Consider the following 15,561-nt stretch of genomic DNA (forward strand, 5'->3'; position numbering starts at 1 on the left):
TTATGAATTGTGATGAAATATCATTAATAATCATTAAGTCCGATTAAGACGAATGTACCAATGGAGGTGGAAATTGCCTTTTACATTGTAGAACCAGTTTATTGGTTGTAATTGACATTTGGGTAATTGTATGGTCTTGGGCCAAGTGCTTATATGTAACTGTTTGAGCTCCTTTTAGAGAGATTTGATTTGGTTTCTCAAGTGGAGGCTGTGCAGTCTTGCCCTCTACCTGTGTTCGTTCAGGACAGACTAAGCCTGATACAGAGGCTATTTATTTTGTGCTTTTGCCCGTGTATATTTGGTAAACCTACTTGTAAATTTTGTATGATATAGAGAAGTGACCTAGAAGGCAGCTGGAGAGCTGACCTGTAAATAAATATACACTCTGAGCACGTCAACCTGCCTTGCCTTTTGCTGATTTCATGCCCTTACGACTGCTACAAGTCCCTATTTTACAATTACATACTCAAAATGTGTTGTAGACAAAATAATGAAAAGGGCTGCCTGGTAGCCTCAATAAATAGACACAGATTTGAGGTTGAACAAGTTTCTATGTATAGATTTTTTTTACTTGATTTGAAACTTGACTTGAAAAACTTGACACGACTTGTCTTAGAATGCACGACTTGGACTTGACTCAAGACTCAACCCGTTCTACTCTGGGACTCAATTTTAGACTCGGACCTTGTGACTTAAGACTTGCTTGTGTATCGAATAATAGTGACTTGGTCCCACCTCTGCTGATTAGTATAGGTCAGGAATGGGATGAATCCCTCCATTTCCACTATGAAGGAAATATTCATCTGTTTCAGGAAAGGCTTGATACTGTTATCTAAATGAGGATAATGACTTCTAATTTTCAATAAATTTGCCTTCACTTCCCTTAATGTATTTTGTTACTAGCCTACATACACGTCTATGAGATCTTTCTCTATGGACTACGCCATCTTGTTTACCTTAGGATAGGATATTCATTAGGATATTCTTTGCCGTTGATTATTCTACGTTAAGTCCTTAGGGATGTCCTCACATGACCTACTTTCTTATTTCTTTAGGTCAAGCTCATTCATTTGGGTTGCACTGCTTTAATGGGATATTTCACCCAAATTACAAAATTCCATAAACGTAAGACAGCAATCCATACTGTTAATGGTAAGGAAGCCAATAAGTAATTTTTTACATCTAAAGGTAGACTATCCGGACTATCAAAATAAAGTGTAACCAATAATTTCATATGCAAGGATTCCCTCATATTGTTTTTTAAAAAATCTACTTTTGCTCCATTGGGATCCTTTGTTTCCACCCCACCTATCCTTGGCCAAATTTTTGGCAAACCTCCACATTCTATTCACAACAAATGTCCACAGTCATTTATTGGTCAATGATTGACTTGAGGCATGTACACATCTTCATCATGTTAAAACCAATAAGGTGCCTCGTTGGTTGGAACAGAAAATGCATGTTTTTAGAAGGAAGGAGGGATGTGTTACTCACAATGCGGTCGGGAGGAGGAGTGCTGCGGATGAAACACTTGATCTGCCCCTTCTCCCCGTAGAGGACTTGCTGGGTCTGGGTGCTGGAGATAGTGGGAGGACCTACAGCATGGCCAAGGGAAAATAAGTCAATCATTCCAATAAAACACCCACATACATCAACGGCCTATCAGATGGTGGGGAAGGCGAAGGCCACATGCATTATAATACTTTCTAGTTTACAATAAAATGGAGACAAGCAATTATTCATGATGAGATTTGAATTCGTTTTTATTAAGGTGAGATTCACGGAGTGATGAAAAGGTTGTTTTCATTGCTTAAAGGCTAAGAAAGAAAAGAAGAAGTGTAGAAGGTTTGGATAAAGGTCTAGAGAAAACAAAGTAATTCCAGTTCGCAGTCCTGTGCGTTAGTTCCATTTCACCTCCTGCGCCTGTGAAAGAAAACCTTAGAAATGTGTGACCTTCGACTGACACAGTGTGACGTTGACAGCCTCCCAAGTCAAGGAGCTCTTGCAAATTCCAGAACTACCTACCATAAGAATAACAAACATTACAGTGCAAAAGGGGCTTCTCAATACAGCCAAACGTGTTCACACAGGGGCCCTGTGGGGGAGCTCGAGAGATCTGACAAAAGACGTGGAAGCACAAAAGAGTGCTATAACTAGATAACTTTATTTCCCATGATTTTATCTTGGAGCAGCTCTCCTGAGTCGCCGGAGGAGGAAAACAGGGTGGATTAATTTATTGGAGGAGAGGAGGGGAGGTGTCACTTGTTTGTGATTGGAGTGGGGAATGAAACTAGGATTCATTAGCCTGGAATCCAAACAGTTTCACTGTACAATATCAATCTTAACCATAACCTGTCCAATCAGCTGCTGCTTAGAAACAATGGGGAGTGCGAAAACCCATGAGGCCAAATGCTTCACCTTTTCAGGTTGTCAAATAATGGACTTCCTAACAGAAGCTTCAAGGAGAGAAAAAGCCTCCTTTGCAAAGAAGGAGAAATTCATAAAAGCCAAACCTCTATCTTATTGGTTCAATACAGCAGAACTGTATTACACTGTATGGGCTCAAGGGTGAAAGCTTTCATCAAAACAGTCAGTCTATATGCCTCCAGAACCCTTTTTCATTGACTGGTTAAACCTGCAATGAGAGCAGACAATAAGAGAGCCCCTTTGGCAAGCGAGAGGGGGATAAAAGTACAATTTCAAGTCAGCCATTTTGTGGTGCTACCTACGACCCTGCATATTCTTGTGGTGTGAATTTTATGACGATATCCCGGCTTCAGAAATTCTTCTTCTACGGAGGAGCTATTCAATAGAGCTCGCCATCGATTGTGTGACCTTGACTTCAGGCATATTAAACAACTGGCTTTGTTTACTATTTATTGATTAGTTAAAAAAGGTTGCAATAACTTCTCATTTAGCCATGGCCAGCTGCCACGGCACTGAGATAAGGCTGGGAGATTAGTCCATTTGCAATCGATGTAAAGACGTGTTTAATCACCTTTTTCACCTTTAATTACATTTATCCTGTGCTGTTTATTTCTGGTGCAACATGCTCATTCCTAGGTGAAGTCATTGTCAATGACATTGATTATATTAACGAAACGCTAACAGACAATGGCCATTTTATTCCTTTTCAGATAACACACATATTTCTAATATGTAAAATACATGTTAAGTATGTTTATGTTTAAAATATTTCCTCTTTGAAAGATAAGGAACAATTGAAAGTACACTAGTCTTAAGACAACATTTAGGCTAAGCTTTGATGTCAGAAAGCCTGGAGACATCAACACGTATCTGTAATAGGATAGGGTTAGGCAATATTATGATAGAATTGGGTATCAACAATTATTGACAGCCATTGTGATATGACAGATATTCTTTCATTGAAATAGTTCATTTTTACATACTAAGTTACAGTCCTAGCTGTCAAAAGCAAACTATGTTATTATGACCCAATGATTTTGACTCCCCTAGTGTAAATATGTCTCCGCTTTTACCTTGTTGTCCCTGAGTCCAGCTAGCCTCAAACATGTCCCTAAGCTTGGAACAACTTCCACATTGAACTTGGAAATTCATTTAGCATTCATCCACATGTGAAATGTACTTACCATTCACAGTGAGGGACACTTCCTTCTCTCCAGCTCCAACTCGGGGGACCACCGCCCGGCATACGTACTTCCCAGCATCCTCCTGCCTCACCGCCTTTAGCGTCAGGATGTTCTCATTGCTAAGCACCTGTGGAGGATCAAGGTCAAAGGTCAGGCTGGTGATAAAACGGTCATCTCTGAATTCAAGGCTGCAGCCGAGTCCTTCCGTCCAACCCCTGTATCAGCTAATCGAAAACCCAATATGCCCTCACCAAGAGGAGAGTGCGGCACACACTTAGTCGTCTGCAAGGCCACCTGAGCCACTGCTTTAATAAACGGTATGAAAGGGTATGTTAACCTCAGAATATCAACATGAACTTCATGGGTGAAATTGCATATACCACAGACTGAAAGCGCTGGACCATGTAAAATAGATTATTTTTTAACCGATACCATTATGAAGGTACAGTGTGATGTGTTAAGAGTCTTGGCCCTTTTCTAGTTTTTCTATCAGTCTCTTGAAATGTCTGAATTTGATGACAAGTGCTTTTCCTGGATAAATACAGAGAATAGCATATTTGATGCACATGTACATGACATTCACCTCTAGGTGAATGAAGAATAAAGCTGCTTTGGCACAGTATAAAAATGAATACCTGTATAATAGAATACATATTAGAATAGAAAAGAAAATAAGACAATAGAATAGACTAGAACAGGATAGGATAGAACAGGATAGGATAGAACAGGATAAGCTAGAACAGGATAGGCTAGAACAGGATAGGATAGAACAGGATAGGATAGAACAGGATAGGCTAGAACAGAATAGAATAGAACAGGATAGGATAGAACAGGATAGAATGGAACAGGATATGATAGAACAGGATAAGCTAGAACAGTATAGGCTAGAACAGGATAAGCTAGAACAGTATAGGCTAGAACAGGATAGGATAGAACAGGATAGGATAGAACAGGATACGATAGGATAGAACAGGATAGGATAGAACAGGATCGGATAGAACAGGATAGGTTAGAACAGGATAGGATAGAACAGGATAGGATAGAACAGGATAGGCTAGAACAGGATAGGATAGAACAGGATAGGCTAGAACAGGATAAGCTAGAATATAATTGAATGAAGGTGAAGGTGAAGAATAAAGCTGCATTGGCACAGTATAAAAATGAATACCTGTATAATAGAATACATCTTAGAATAGAAAAGAAAATAAGACAATATAATAGACTAGAACAGGATACGATAGAACAAGATAAGCTAGAACAGGATAGGCTAGAACAGGATAGGCTAGAACAGGATACGATAGAACAGGATAAGCTAGAACAGGATAGGCTAGAACAGGATAGGATAGAACAGGATAAGCTAGAACAGGATAGGCTAGATCAGGATAGGATAGAACAGGATAGGCTAGAACAGGATAAGCTAGAATATAATTGAATAGAATACCAATTTATTAGAACTGAATATAATATAATAGAACAGAATAGAATACGTTATTGCCCTTAAGAGGGAATGGGTCTTGCAAAATAGGCAACTGGCAATAGAAGCATAATAGAAAGGATGATGGTTATTACAATTCCTACCACTCCAGAGCCGCGTTTCATCCACACGATGGTGAGGGAGGGGTTTCCTGTCCAGGCACAGTTGAAGATAGCATCTGATCCCTGGTCCACCTGTAGGGACTGTGGCTCAGCAGCCATTCTGGGCCCAACTGGAATCACAGGTACAGAAATGTTTACACTTTATTTGAATAGTCGTCTATAGATGATCTACAGATACTCAAGCTATGGTATCAACACGCTAATAACTTCAACTATGTGGATACATTACAATTTGTGGGGTTAGGGTTACAGTTATGGTTAGGATTAAGGTTAGGGTTATGATTAGGATTAAGGTTAGGGTTACGGTTATGGTTAAGATTAAGGTTAGGGTTATGATTAGGATTAAGGTTAGGGTTATGGTAAGCGTTAGGGTTACGGTTATAGTTGGATTAAGGTTAGGGTAAGGATTAAGGTTACAGTTAGGATTAAGGTTAGAGTTATGTTAGGGTTAAGGTTAGGGTTAGTGTTACGGTTCGGGTAAGGATTAAGGTTAGGGTTACGGTTAGGGTAAGCATTAAAGTTAGGGTTACGTTAGGGCAAGGAATAAGGTTAGGGCAAGGGATAGTGGATAGTTAGTTGAAATTTTGTTGACAGTTAGTAAGCTCAACATCTACAAACCTTCTATTTGGGACTATCCATGTAGTGGATGTGATTCCAACTGCCTGTAGCTAGCTAGTTATAGTTCCTGAGTGTGTTTTCTTAGGGACTACCCATGGTAGTGTGTGTGTGATACTTGCTGACTACTACTCACAGTAGACGTCCACGTTCCTGCTGATGTTGGTACTGCCCAGGGCATTGGTGACCTCACAGGAGACAGGCTCGGTGAAGAAGGAGTGGTCCACAATGACCTCATAGGTGTCACCTGACACCTCTCTGATGATGCTGCCCCCTTTGGCCCATCTGAATATAGGCCACAATAGAGTAGGTTGAAGAGTTAGACCTAGACCCTGATCTAATGGTTAATGCTAGTAATGTGAGAGGGGAAGCTGATCCTAGATCTGTACCTATATCTGTACCACTCTTGGGAAACTTCCACAGTCACAAAAGGGAAGAGGGAAGACAATGTGGGCTATGACATCCAACCAGTATATAAATCAAATTTTATTTGTCCACATACACATGGTTAGCAGATGTTAATGCGAGTGTAGCGAAATGCTTGTGCTTCTAGTTCCGACAATGCAGTAAAAATCAACAAGTAATCTAGCTAACAATTCCAAAACTACTACCTTATAGACACAAGTGTAAGGGGATAAAGAATATGTACATAAAGATATATGAATGAGTGATGGTACAGAGCGGCATAGGCAAGATACAGTAGATGGTATTGAGTGCAGTATATACATATGAGATGAGTATGTAAACAAAGTGGCATAGTTAAAGTGGCTAGTGATACATGTATTACATAAAGATGCAGTAGATGATATAGAGTACAGTATATACATATACATATGAGATGAATAATGTAGGGTATGTAAACATTATATTAGGTAGCATTGTTTAAAGTGGCTAGTGATATATTTTACATAATTTCCCATCAATTCCCATTATTAATGTGGCTGGAGTTGAGTCAGTGTGTTGGCAGCAGCCACTCAATGTTAGTGGTGGCTGTTTAACAGTCTGATGGCCTTGAGATATAAGCTGTTTTTCATTCTCTCGGTCCCAGCTTTGATGCACCTGTACTGACCTCGCCTTCTGGATGATAGCGGGGTGAACAGGCAGTGGCTCGGGTGGTTGTTGTCCTTGATGATCTTTATGGCCTTCCTGTGACGTCGGGTGGTGTAGGTGTCCTGGAGGGCAGGTAGTTTGCCCCCGGTGATGCGTTGTGCAGACCTCACTACCCTCTGGAGAGCCTTACGGTTGTGGGCGAAGCAGTTGCCGTACCAGGCGGCGATACAGCCCGACAGGATGCTCTCGATTGTGCATCTGTAGAAGTTTGTGAGTGCTTTTGGTGACAAGCCGAATTTCTTCAGCCTCCTGAGGTTGAAGAGGCGCTGCTGCGCCTTCTTCACGATGCTGTCTGTGTGGGTGGACCAATTTAGTTTGTCTGTGATGTGTACGCCGAGGAACTTAAAACTTACTACCCTCTCCACTACTGTTCCATCGATGTGGATAGGGGGGTGTTCCTTCTGCTGTTTCCTGAAGTCCACAATCATCTCCTTAGTTTTGTTGACGTTGAGTGTGAGGTTATTTTCCTGACACCACACTCCGAGGGCCCTCACCTTCTCCCTGTAGGCCGTCTCGTCGTTGTTGGAAATCAAGCCTACCACTGTTGTGTCGTCCGCAAACTTGATGATTGAGTTGGAGGCGTGCGTGGCCACGCAGTCGTGGGTGAACAGGGAGTACAGGAGAGGGCTCAGAACGCACCCTTGTGGGGCCCCAGTGTTGAGGATCAGCGGGGAGGAAATGTTGTTGCCTACCCTCACCACCTGGGGGCAGCCCGTCAGGAAGTCCAGTACCCAGTTGCACAGGGCGGGGTCGAGACCCAGGGTCTCGAGCTTGATGACGAGCTTGGAGGGCACTATGGTGTTAAATGCCGAGCTGTAGTCGATGAACAGCATTCTCACATAGGTATTCCTCTTGTCCAGATGGGTTAGGGCAGTGTGCAGTGTGGTTGAGATTGCATCGTCTGTGGACCTATTTGGGCGGTAAGCAAAGTGGAGTGGGTCTAGGGTGTCAGGTAGGGTGGAGGTGATATGGTCCTTGACTAGTCTCTCAAAGCACTTCATGATGACGGAAGTGAGTGCTACGGGGCGGTAGTCGTTTAGCTCAGTTACCTTAGCTTTCTTGGGAACAGGAACAATGGTGGCCCTCTTGAAGCATGTGGGAACAACAGACTGGGATAGGGATTGATTGAATATGTCCGTAAACACACCAGCCAGCTGGTCTGCGCATGCTCTTCGGGCGCGGCTGGGGATGCCGTCTGGGCCTGCAGCCTTGCGAGGGTTGACACGTTTAAATGTTTTCCTCACGTCGGCTGCAGTGAAGCCCTTTTTGAGGTGGATATCAAAGACACAAGTATTGCAATACATAGGAAATATGGTGCAATTTGGGACGCAACCAGTGAAAACAAGTTGTATTCAAGGGCAAGTTCTTGCTATGGTCTGCAATTCGCAGAGCATAGCGAAACAACAAAAATAAAAGTGGCTTTTTTGTTATTTCGGTTCATTGCTTTTTCTTTTCTTCATTTGAGCATATTCACGTGTTGCTTGGGAGCCTGATTGAGGAGGAGGCGGAGGAGGAAGAGGAGGGGAGGAGGAGGAGGGCGTTATAATATAGGTTCTCTCACTTCGCGTCTGTCTTTTGCCCACTTTGATGCTGAAGTCATTTTATTGAGGAATAAATAAATTGTCTATGTGAAGAACCTTGCAGAACCTTGCCCGGCACAAGCAAATCTCACCGTCACTAATAGGCAGATCAGGCCCCTGAACAAATAAACTATTGTTTACATTGACAGAAGGGGAACAAGTTGAAGGGATAAATACACAGGACTCAGTCTGGAATAAATGTTATGAATTATTATATATATTATATAATTATTATATATGCCAGGCTATACCCTGTATATCGGAACAAAACATCACTTGAGGATTCTGAGTGAAAAGAGCGATGAATCATGCATAATTAACTTGGACGAACATCTTTGAACATCAAATGTGTTGTTGTTTGTTATGTGTAATGTTATGGCTCAAAAGATGGCCTGGTTATAGATGTACAAATTTAGAGAATAAGATTATGAACATGCAGAACATTCTCAGTGAATGTAGACAACACAGATATATCCTAGATTTCTTGTCAAAAACAAAAAGTCCTGTTTTCATGTGTTGTGTTAACTCTACAATTGCGTCTAAAATGGCACCTTATTCCCTATATACTTCAATATTTTTTTTATCAGAGCCTACATTAGAAATAGAGTGCCATTTGGCAAGCAACCTTCATGTACAGTAATAGAACTCGCTAAGTAATAGTTGCGCCCCAACCTATATATACAGTACCAGTCAAAAGTTTGTACACACCTACTCATTCCAGGGTTTTTCTTTATTTTTACTATGTTCTACACAGTAGAATAATAGTGAAGACTTCAAAACTATGAAATAACACATATGGAATCATGTAGTCACCAAAAAGTGTTAAACAAATCAAAATATATTTTCTATTTGAGATTCTTAAAAGTAGCCGCCCTTTGCCTTGATGACAGCTTTGCACACTATTGGCATTCTCTCAACCAGCTTCATGAGGTCACCTGGAATGCATTTCAATTAGCAGGCGTGCCTTGTGACAAGGGGTGGTATACAGAAGATAGCCCTATTTGGTAAAATACCAAGTCCATATTATGGCAAGATCAGCTCAAATAAGCAAAGAGAAACGACAGTCCATCATTACTTTAAGCCATGAAGGTCAGTCAATGCGGAAAATTTCAAGAACTGTGAAAGTTTCTTCAAGTGCAGTCGCAAAAACCATCAAGTGCTACGATGAAATTGGCTGTCATGAGGACTGCCACAGGAAAGGAAGACCCATAGTTACCTCTGCTGCAGAGGATACTACGTTCATTAGAGTTACCAGCCTCAGAAATTGCAACTCCAAAAAAAGCTTCAGAGTTCAAGTAACAGACACATCTCAACAACAACTGTTCAGAGGAGACTGTGTGAATCAGGCCTTCATGGTCAAATTGCTGCAAATAAACAACTACTAAAGGACACCAATAAGAAGAAGAGACTTGCTTGGGCAAGAAACACAAGCAATGGACGGACATTAGACTCGTGGAAATCTGTCCTTTGATCTGATGAGTCCAAATTTGAGATTTTTGCTTTGCTTTGTGAGACGCAAAGAAGGTGAATGGATGATCTCTGCATGTGTGGTTCCCACTGTGAAGCATGGAGGAGGAGGTGTGATGGTGTGTATGTGAGCTTTGCTGGTGACACTGTGATTTATTTAGAAATCAAGACACACTTAACCAGCATGGCTACCACAGCATTCTGCAACGATACGCCATCCCATCTGGTTTGCGATTAGTGATACTATCATTTGTTTTTAACAGGACAATGACACAACACACCTCCAGGCTGTGTAAGGGCTACTTGACCAAGGAGAGTGATGGAGTGCTGCATTTGATGACCTGGCTTCCACAATCACCCGACGTCAACCCAAATGAGATGGTTTGGGATGAGTTGGACCGCAGATCGAAGGAAAAGCAACCAACAAGTGCTCAGCATATGTGGGAACTCCTTCAAGTCTATTGAGAGAAGCTGTATGAGAAAATGCCAAGAGTGTGCAAAGCTGTCATCAAGGCAAAGGGTGGCTACTTTGAAGAATCTCAATTATAAAATATATAGTTTGAGTTGTTTAACACTGTTTTGGTTAATACATGATTCCATATGCGTTATTTCACACTTTTTATGTCTTCCCTATTGTTCTACAATGTAGAAAATAGTAAAAATAAAGAAAAACCCTTGAATGAGTAGGTGTCTCTAAACTTCTGACTGGTACTGTATATAGTGCATAACTTTTGACCAGAGTTTCCCTATGGGCCCTGGTCAAAAGTAGCGCATTATACAGGGGATAGGGTTCCATTTGGGACGAAGCCACAGAAGCAACACAAACCAGACCCCAGATGCTCTACGACAGTCTTCCATTTTGCCGAAGACATTTCATCACAAAGACAGAGTGGAAAGTGACAGCATTGAAGGAGATCAAGTAAACCAAATCTCCTGAAAATCTGAAAATATTTCACTGCCTTACAATGGCACTCGAAAAACACAGCTTGATGATGGCAAGGACGAATTCCAAAAGGTTGATGCTGTCTGCTGTTAACGTTTTTTCAACATCCCTTCTAAATTCAAATGTAACCTTTCTTTCTGGTCTCTCTCAAGCCTGTGAATGTCAGAACAGAACAGTGCTACATGTCTGATTCTTATCCTTTTCCCAGTCACTTCTGAATTATTCAAGAACAATAGTATATTAGCACCGCTTTGAACATAACTGTATGCACAAACGAATCCATTTAGCTTTTTACAGATATTGAAGCACTGTTCATGTTGTCTATGATCTTCCGCTGTCAATTTCAAATGCAGGGTGGCACGCTCACGTGCCCACACTCACACACACACACACACACACACACACACACACACACACACATTACACACACACACACACACACACACACACACACACACACACACACACACACACACACACACACTCCTCCCAGAGGAACAAAAAAAGAAACAATGGAACAAGTTCATGTCCATACACACGGATTGTTTGTGTTCACATCACCCACATGTTCACATCAAATAGCCGTCAAGCTAAATCTGTGCAATTGAGTCTTTCTCATCAGACACCTCAGTAGTCACAAATGAGGAAAACCCAGCAGCAGCAGCGACACCAACACCAGAACCCCCCATGTAGATAAGAAGCATACTTTATTTGCAAGCAAAACCAAATAATTCGCCTCTCTCCCCATCACTGCCCCTCTCGGCAGCTTTATGATAAACAAACAGTTGCTAATTGAGTCAGCTGCCAGATCCTCCCTCACTCACTCACTCACTCACTCCCTCACTCACTCCATCACTCACTCACTCACTCACTCACTCACTCACTCACTCACTCATTCACTCACTCATGCTCTCTCGGCAGCTTTATGAAAAACAAACAGTTGCTCATGGAGTTAGCTGCCAGACCTCCCACTCTCTCGATCTCTCCCCTTCAGCTTGCTGTCTGCCTGGCAGAGGTAGGACTAGTAGGCATAACAAGGCAGTTGAAATGAATTGTTGCACGGCAGCCACCTGTCCCCCTTTTGTCTGACTTGTGGGCAGATTGGCTCTGACCGCACACCCCTGTGCTGTCACCACTCTATCGTTCAATCAGATGGTCTGTATTACATTTTCTCTTCCCCCTCTACTAATTGAGCTTGAATGAAAGACCACCTGGGCTGTGTCTCAAATGGCACCCTATTCCCTAGATAGTGCACTACTTTGACTAGGGCCCATATGGCTCTAGTCAAACATTGTGCACTATATAGGGAATAGGGTGCCATTATGGACACAGACCTGATTACCATATATTATTACCATAACAACAGATTAGATATTAATCTCCAAACCACTAGGTCTGGAGTCCAACCCATCTCTCCAAGTGTCCAAAACATCATACTTCCTCTGAGTAAAATGAGGAAGAGAAGGAGGTCTAGAGCATCTGAGATAAGAGACACTTCCCTCTTCCTAACCCTCATTATTCCCTTCATCTAGATTCCAGGCCCAACCTCACAGCATCGACAGCATCCTGCTCTGAGCTCTAAGGCCTCTGAGAAACTCTCCTCATTTCACACGGAAAATAGCAGCTCTCAGGTGATCAATAGCCACGCATCAGCTAACAGAGCATTAAAAAGGCAGTGAGAAACAAGCCTGTCCTTATGCAGCTTTGAAGAGAGAACAGAGGAGGAGTAGAAAGGAGGGTTGCGTCCCAAATGGAACCATATTTCCTACTTAGCTCACTACTTTTAACCAGAGGCCTATTGTTTTCGACTTAAGGGGCTAGGATTTTCTTGACTCAGGTCACAATTTCTTCTGTATCATGACCATCCATCAATGGCTTGTTTAGTAACGTGGATATATTTCTCTTACTACATCCTATCTTCAAGGGGATGTTCAGCATTGCGGTACCTTTGCCCCTATCATTGATTTTTACCTAGTGGTGGCTAAAGTTAGCTACTATTTGTAGTGACAGTTTAAAACTAACGAAACCATGGATTACAGTTTCTCCTGGTCTACAGACTACATTCTGTGTGAGGAACCATCTAACATTAAGTTGCAAGTTGCAAAATACTGAACAATCATGTTAGGGTATTCAGGTGTTATAATTTTAAACTTAAAAAGGTGCCACAAAGAACCTAAGTGTGTGACACAAAAAAAAGGAACAATGGCAAATATAAACTCAGCAAAAAAAGAAACATCCCTTTTTCAGGACCCTGTCTTTCAAAGATAGTTTGTAAAAATCCAAATAACTTCACAGATCTTCATTTTAAAGGGTTTATTAAACAATGTTTCCCATGCTTGTTCAATGAACAATAAACAATTAATGAACATGCACCTAGGGAAAGGTTGTTAAGATACCAAGAGCTTACAGACGGTAGACAATTAATGTCACAGTTATGAAAACGTAGGACACTAAAGAGGCCTTTCTACTGACTCTGAAAAACACCCGAAAGTTTCCCAGGGTCCCTGCTCATCTGTGTGAACGTGCCTTAGGCATGCTGCAAGGAGGCATGAGGACTGCAGATGTGGCCAGGGCAATAAATTGCAATGTCTGTACTATGAGACACCGAAGACAGCGCTACAGGGTGACAGGACGGACAGCTGATCATCCTCGCAGTGGCACACCACGTGTAACAACACCTGCACAGTACAACACCTGGAAACGGCACATCCGAACATCACACCTGCAGGAAAAGTTACAGGATGGCAACAACAACTGCCCGAGTTACGCCAGAACACACAATCCCTCCATCAGTGCTCAGACTGTCCGCAATAGGCTGAGAGAGGCTGGACTGTTGTAGGCCTGTTGTAAGGCAGGTCCTCATCAGACATCATTGGCAACAACGTCAAATATGGGCACAAACCCACTGTCGCTGGACAGACAGGACTGGCAAAACGTTATCTTCACTGACGAGTTGCGGTTTTGTCTCACCAGGGTTGATGGTCGGATTCGCGTTTATCGTCGAAGGAAGGAGCGTAACACCAAGGCCTGTACTCTGGAGTGGGATTGATTTGGAGGTGGAGGGTCCGTCATGGTCTGTGGCGTTGTGTGTCACAGCATCATCGGACTGAGCTTATTGTCATTGCAGGCAATCTCAAAGCTGTGAGTTACAGGGAAGACATCTTCCTCCCTCACGTGGTACCCTTCCTGCAGGCTCATCCTGACATGACTCTCCAGCATGACAATGCCACCAGCCATACTGCACAGAACGTGCGTGATTTCCTGCAAGACAGGAATGTCAATGTTCTGCCATGGCCAGCGAAGAGCCCGGATCTCAATCCCATTGAGCATCTCTGGGACCTGTTAGATCGGAGGCTGAGGGCTAGGGCCATTCCCCCCAGAAATGTCTGGAAACTTGCAGGTGCCTTGGTGGAAGAGTGGGGTAATATCTCACAGCAAGAACGGGCAAATCTGGTGCAGTCCATGAGGAGGAGATGCACTGCAGTACTTAATGCAGCTGGTGGCCACACCAGATACTGACTGTTACTTTTAATTTTGATCCCCCTTGTTCAGGGACACGTGACAGTGAGAGGACGTTTCTTACAATGACAACGCTACCATTTGTGGGGAATACAACAATGGCAAATGTTCACAAGCAGTATGATACCAGGGTTTGGGTCAATTCCATTTAAATTCCAATTCCAGTCAATTCAGAAAGTATACCTAATTCTAAGTACAATTACACATTTTCCTAATTTACAGTGCCTTGCAAAAGCATACCTTGGATTTTTCACATTCTAATTTGTTACAATTTTGATATAATTGTATTTTTTTGTCAATAATCCAGAAACATTCTAAAATGTTTTAAAGATGAATAAACATGTAATAACTAAAATATAGTCATTGCATAAGTTTTCAGTTCCCTGAGTCAATGACATGTCAGAAAATCCCTTCGCATCGATTATAACTTAATCTTCTTTGGGAAAGTCTCTAAGAGATTTCCAGACATGGATTGTGCAATAATTGCCTATTATTCTATAAAAAAATTATTCAAGCTCAGTCAAGATGGTGGGGATCATGGCTAAACAGACATTTTCAAGTCTTGCCACACATTTTCAAGAAGATTTAAGTAAAAACTGTAACTTGGCCACTCAGGAACATTCAATGTCTTCTTGGTAAGCAACCCCAGTGTAGATTTGGCCTTGTGTTGTAGGTTATTGTCCTGATGAAAGGTGAATTCCTCCCCCAGTCTCTGGTGTAATGCAGACTGAAGCAGGTTTTCCTCTAGGATTTTGCCTGTGCTTAGCTCCATCCTGTTTATTTTTATCCTGAATAACTCCCCAGTCGATGTCAAGCATACCCATACAATGATGCAGCCACCAACATGCTTGAAAAAAAGGAGGCAGTTACTCAGTGATGTGTTTTGTGGAATTTGCCCCAACCGTAAGGCTTAGTATTGTGTCAAAAAGTATATTCCTTTACTGTGTTTTTTGCAGAATTACTTTAGTGCCTTGTTGCATTCAAGTTGGATATTTTCTGTATATTTGTATAATTCTGTTCACCTTGTCATTCAGGTCATTATTGTGGAGTCACTACAATATTGTTGATCCATCCTCAGTTTTCTCCCATCACAACTATTGAACTCTGTAGCTGTTTTATA

General features: G+C 42.0%; 1 protein-coding gene across 1 annotated transcript in view; it reads right to left on the reverse strand.

Moving 5' to 3' along the window:
- Positions 1-15,561, reverse strand: part of LOC139418061 (kirre like nephrin family adhesion molecule 3a) — a 286,108-nt gene that overhangs the window by 33,231 nt on the left and 237,316 nt on the right. Inside the window, exons 7-10 of the mRNA XM_071167221.1 lie at positions 5,959-6,107; positions 5,190-5,317; positions 3,612-3,738; positions 1,495-1,595 (exon numbers count right to left, since the gene is read on the reverse strand). Of these exons, the coding sequence (XP_071023322.1) occupies positions 1,495-1,595; positions 3,612-3,738; positions 5,190-5,317; positions 5,959-6,107 (505 nt within the window). The remainder of the gene's footprint in view (positions 1-1,494; positions 1,596-3,611; positions 3,739-5,189; positions 5,318-5,958; positions 6,108-15,561) is intronic.

Source organism: Oncorhynchus clarkii, chromosome 10 (assembly GCF_045791955.1).
Source record: "Oncorhynchus clarkii lewisi isolate Uvic-CL-2024 chromosome 10, UVic_Ocla_1.0, whole genome shotgun sequence".
Classification (NCBI taxonomy): domain Eukaryota; kingdom Metazoa; phylum Chordata; class Actinopteri; order Salmoniformes; family Salmonidae; genus Oncorhynchus; species Oncorhynchus clarkii.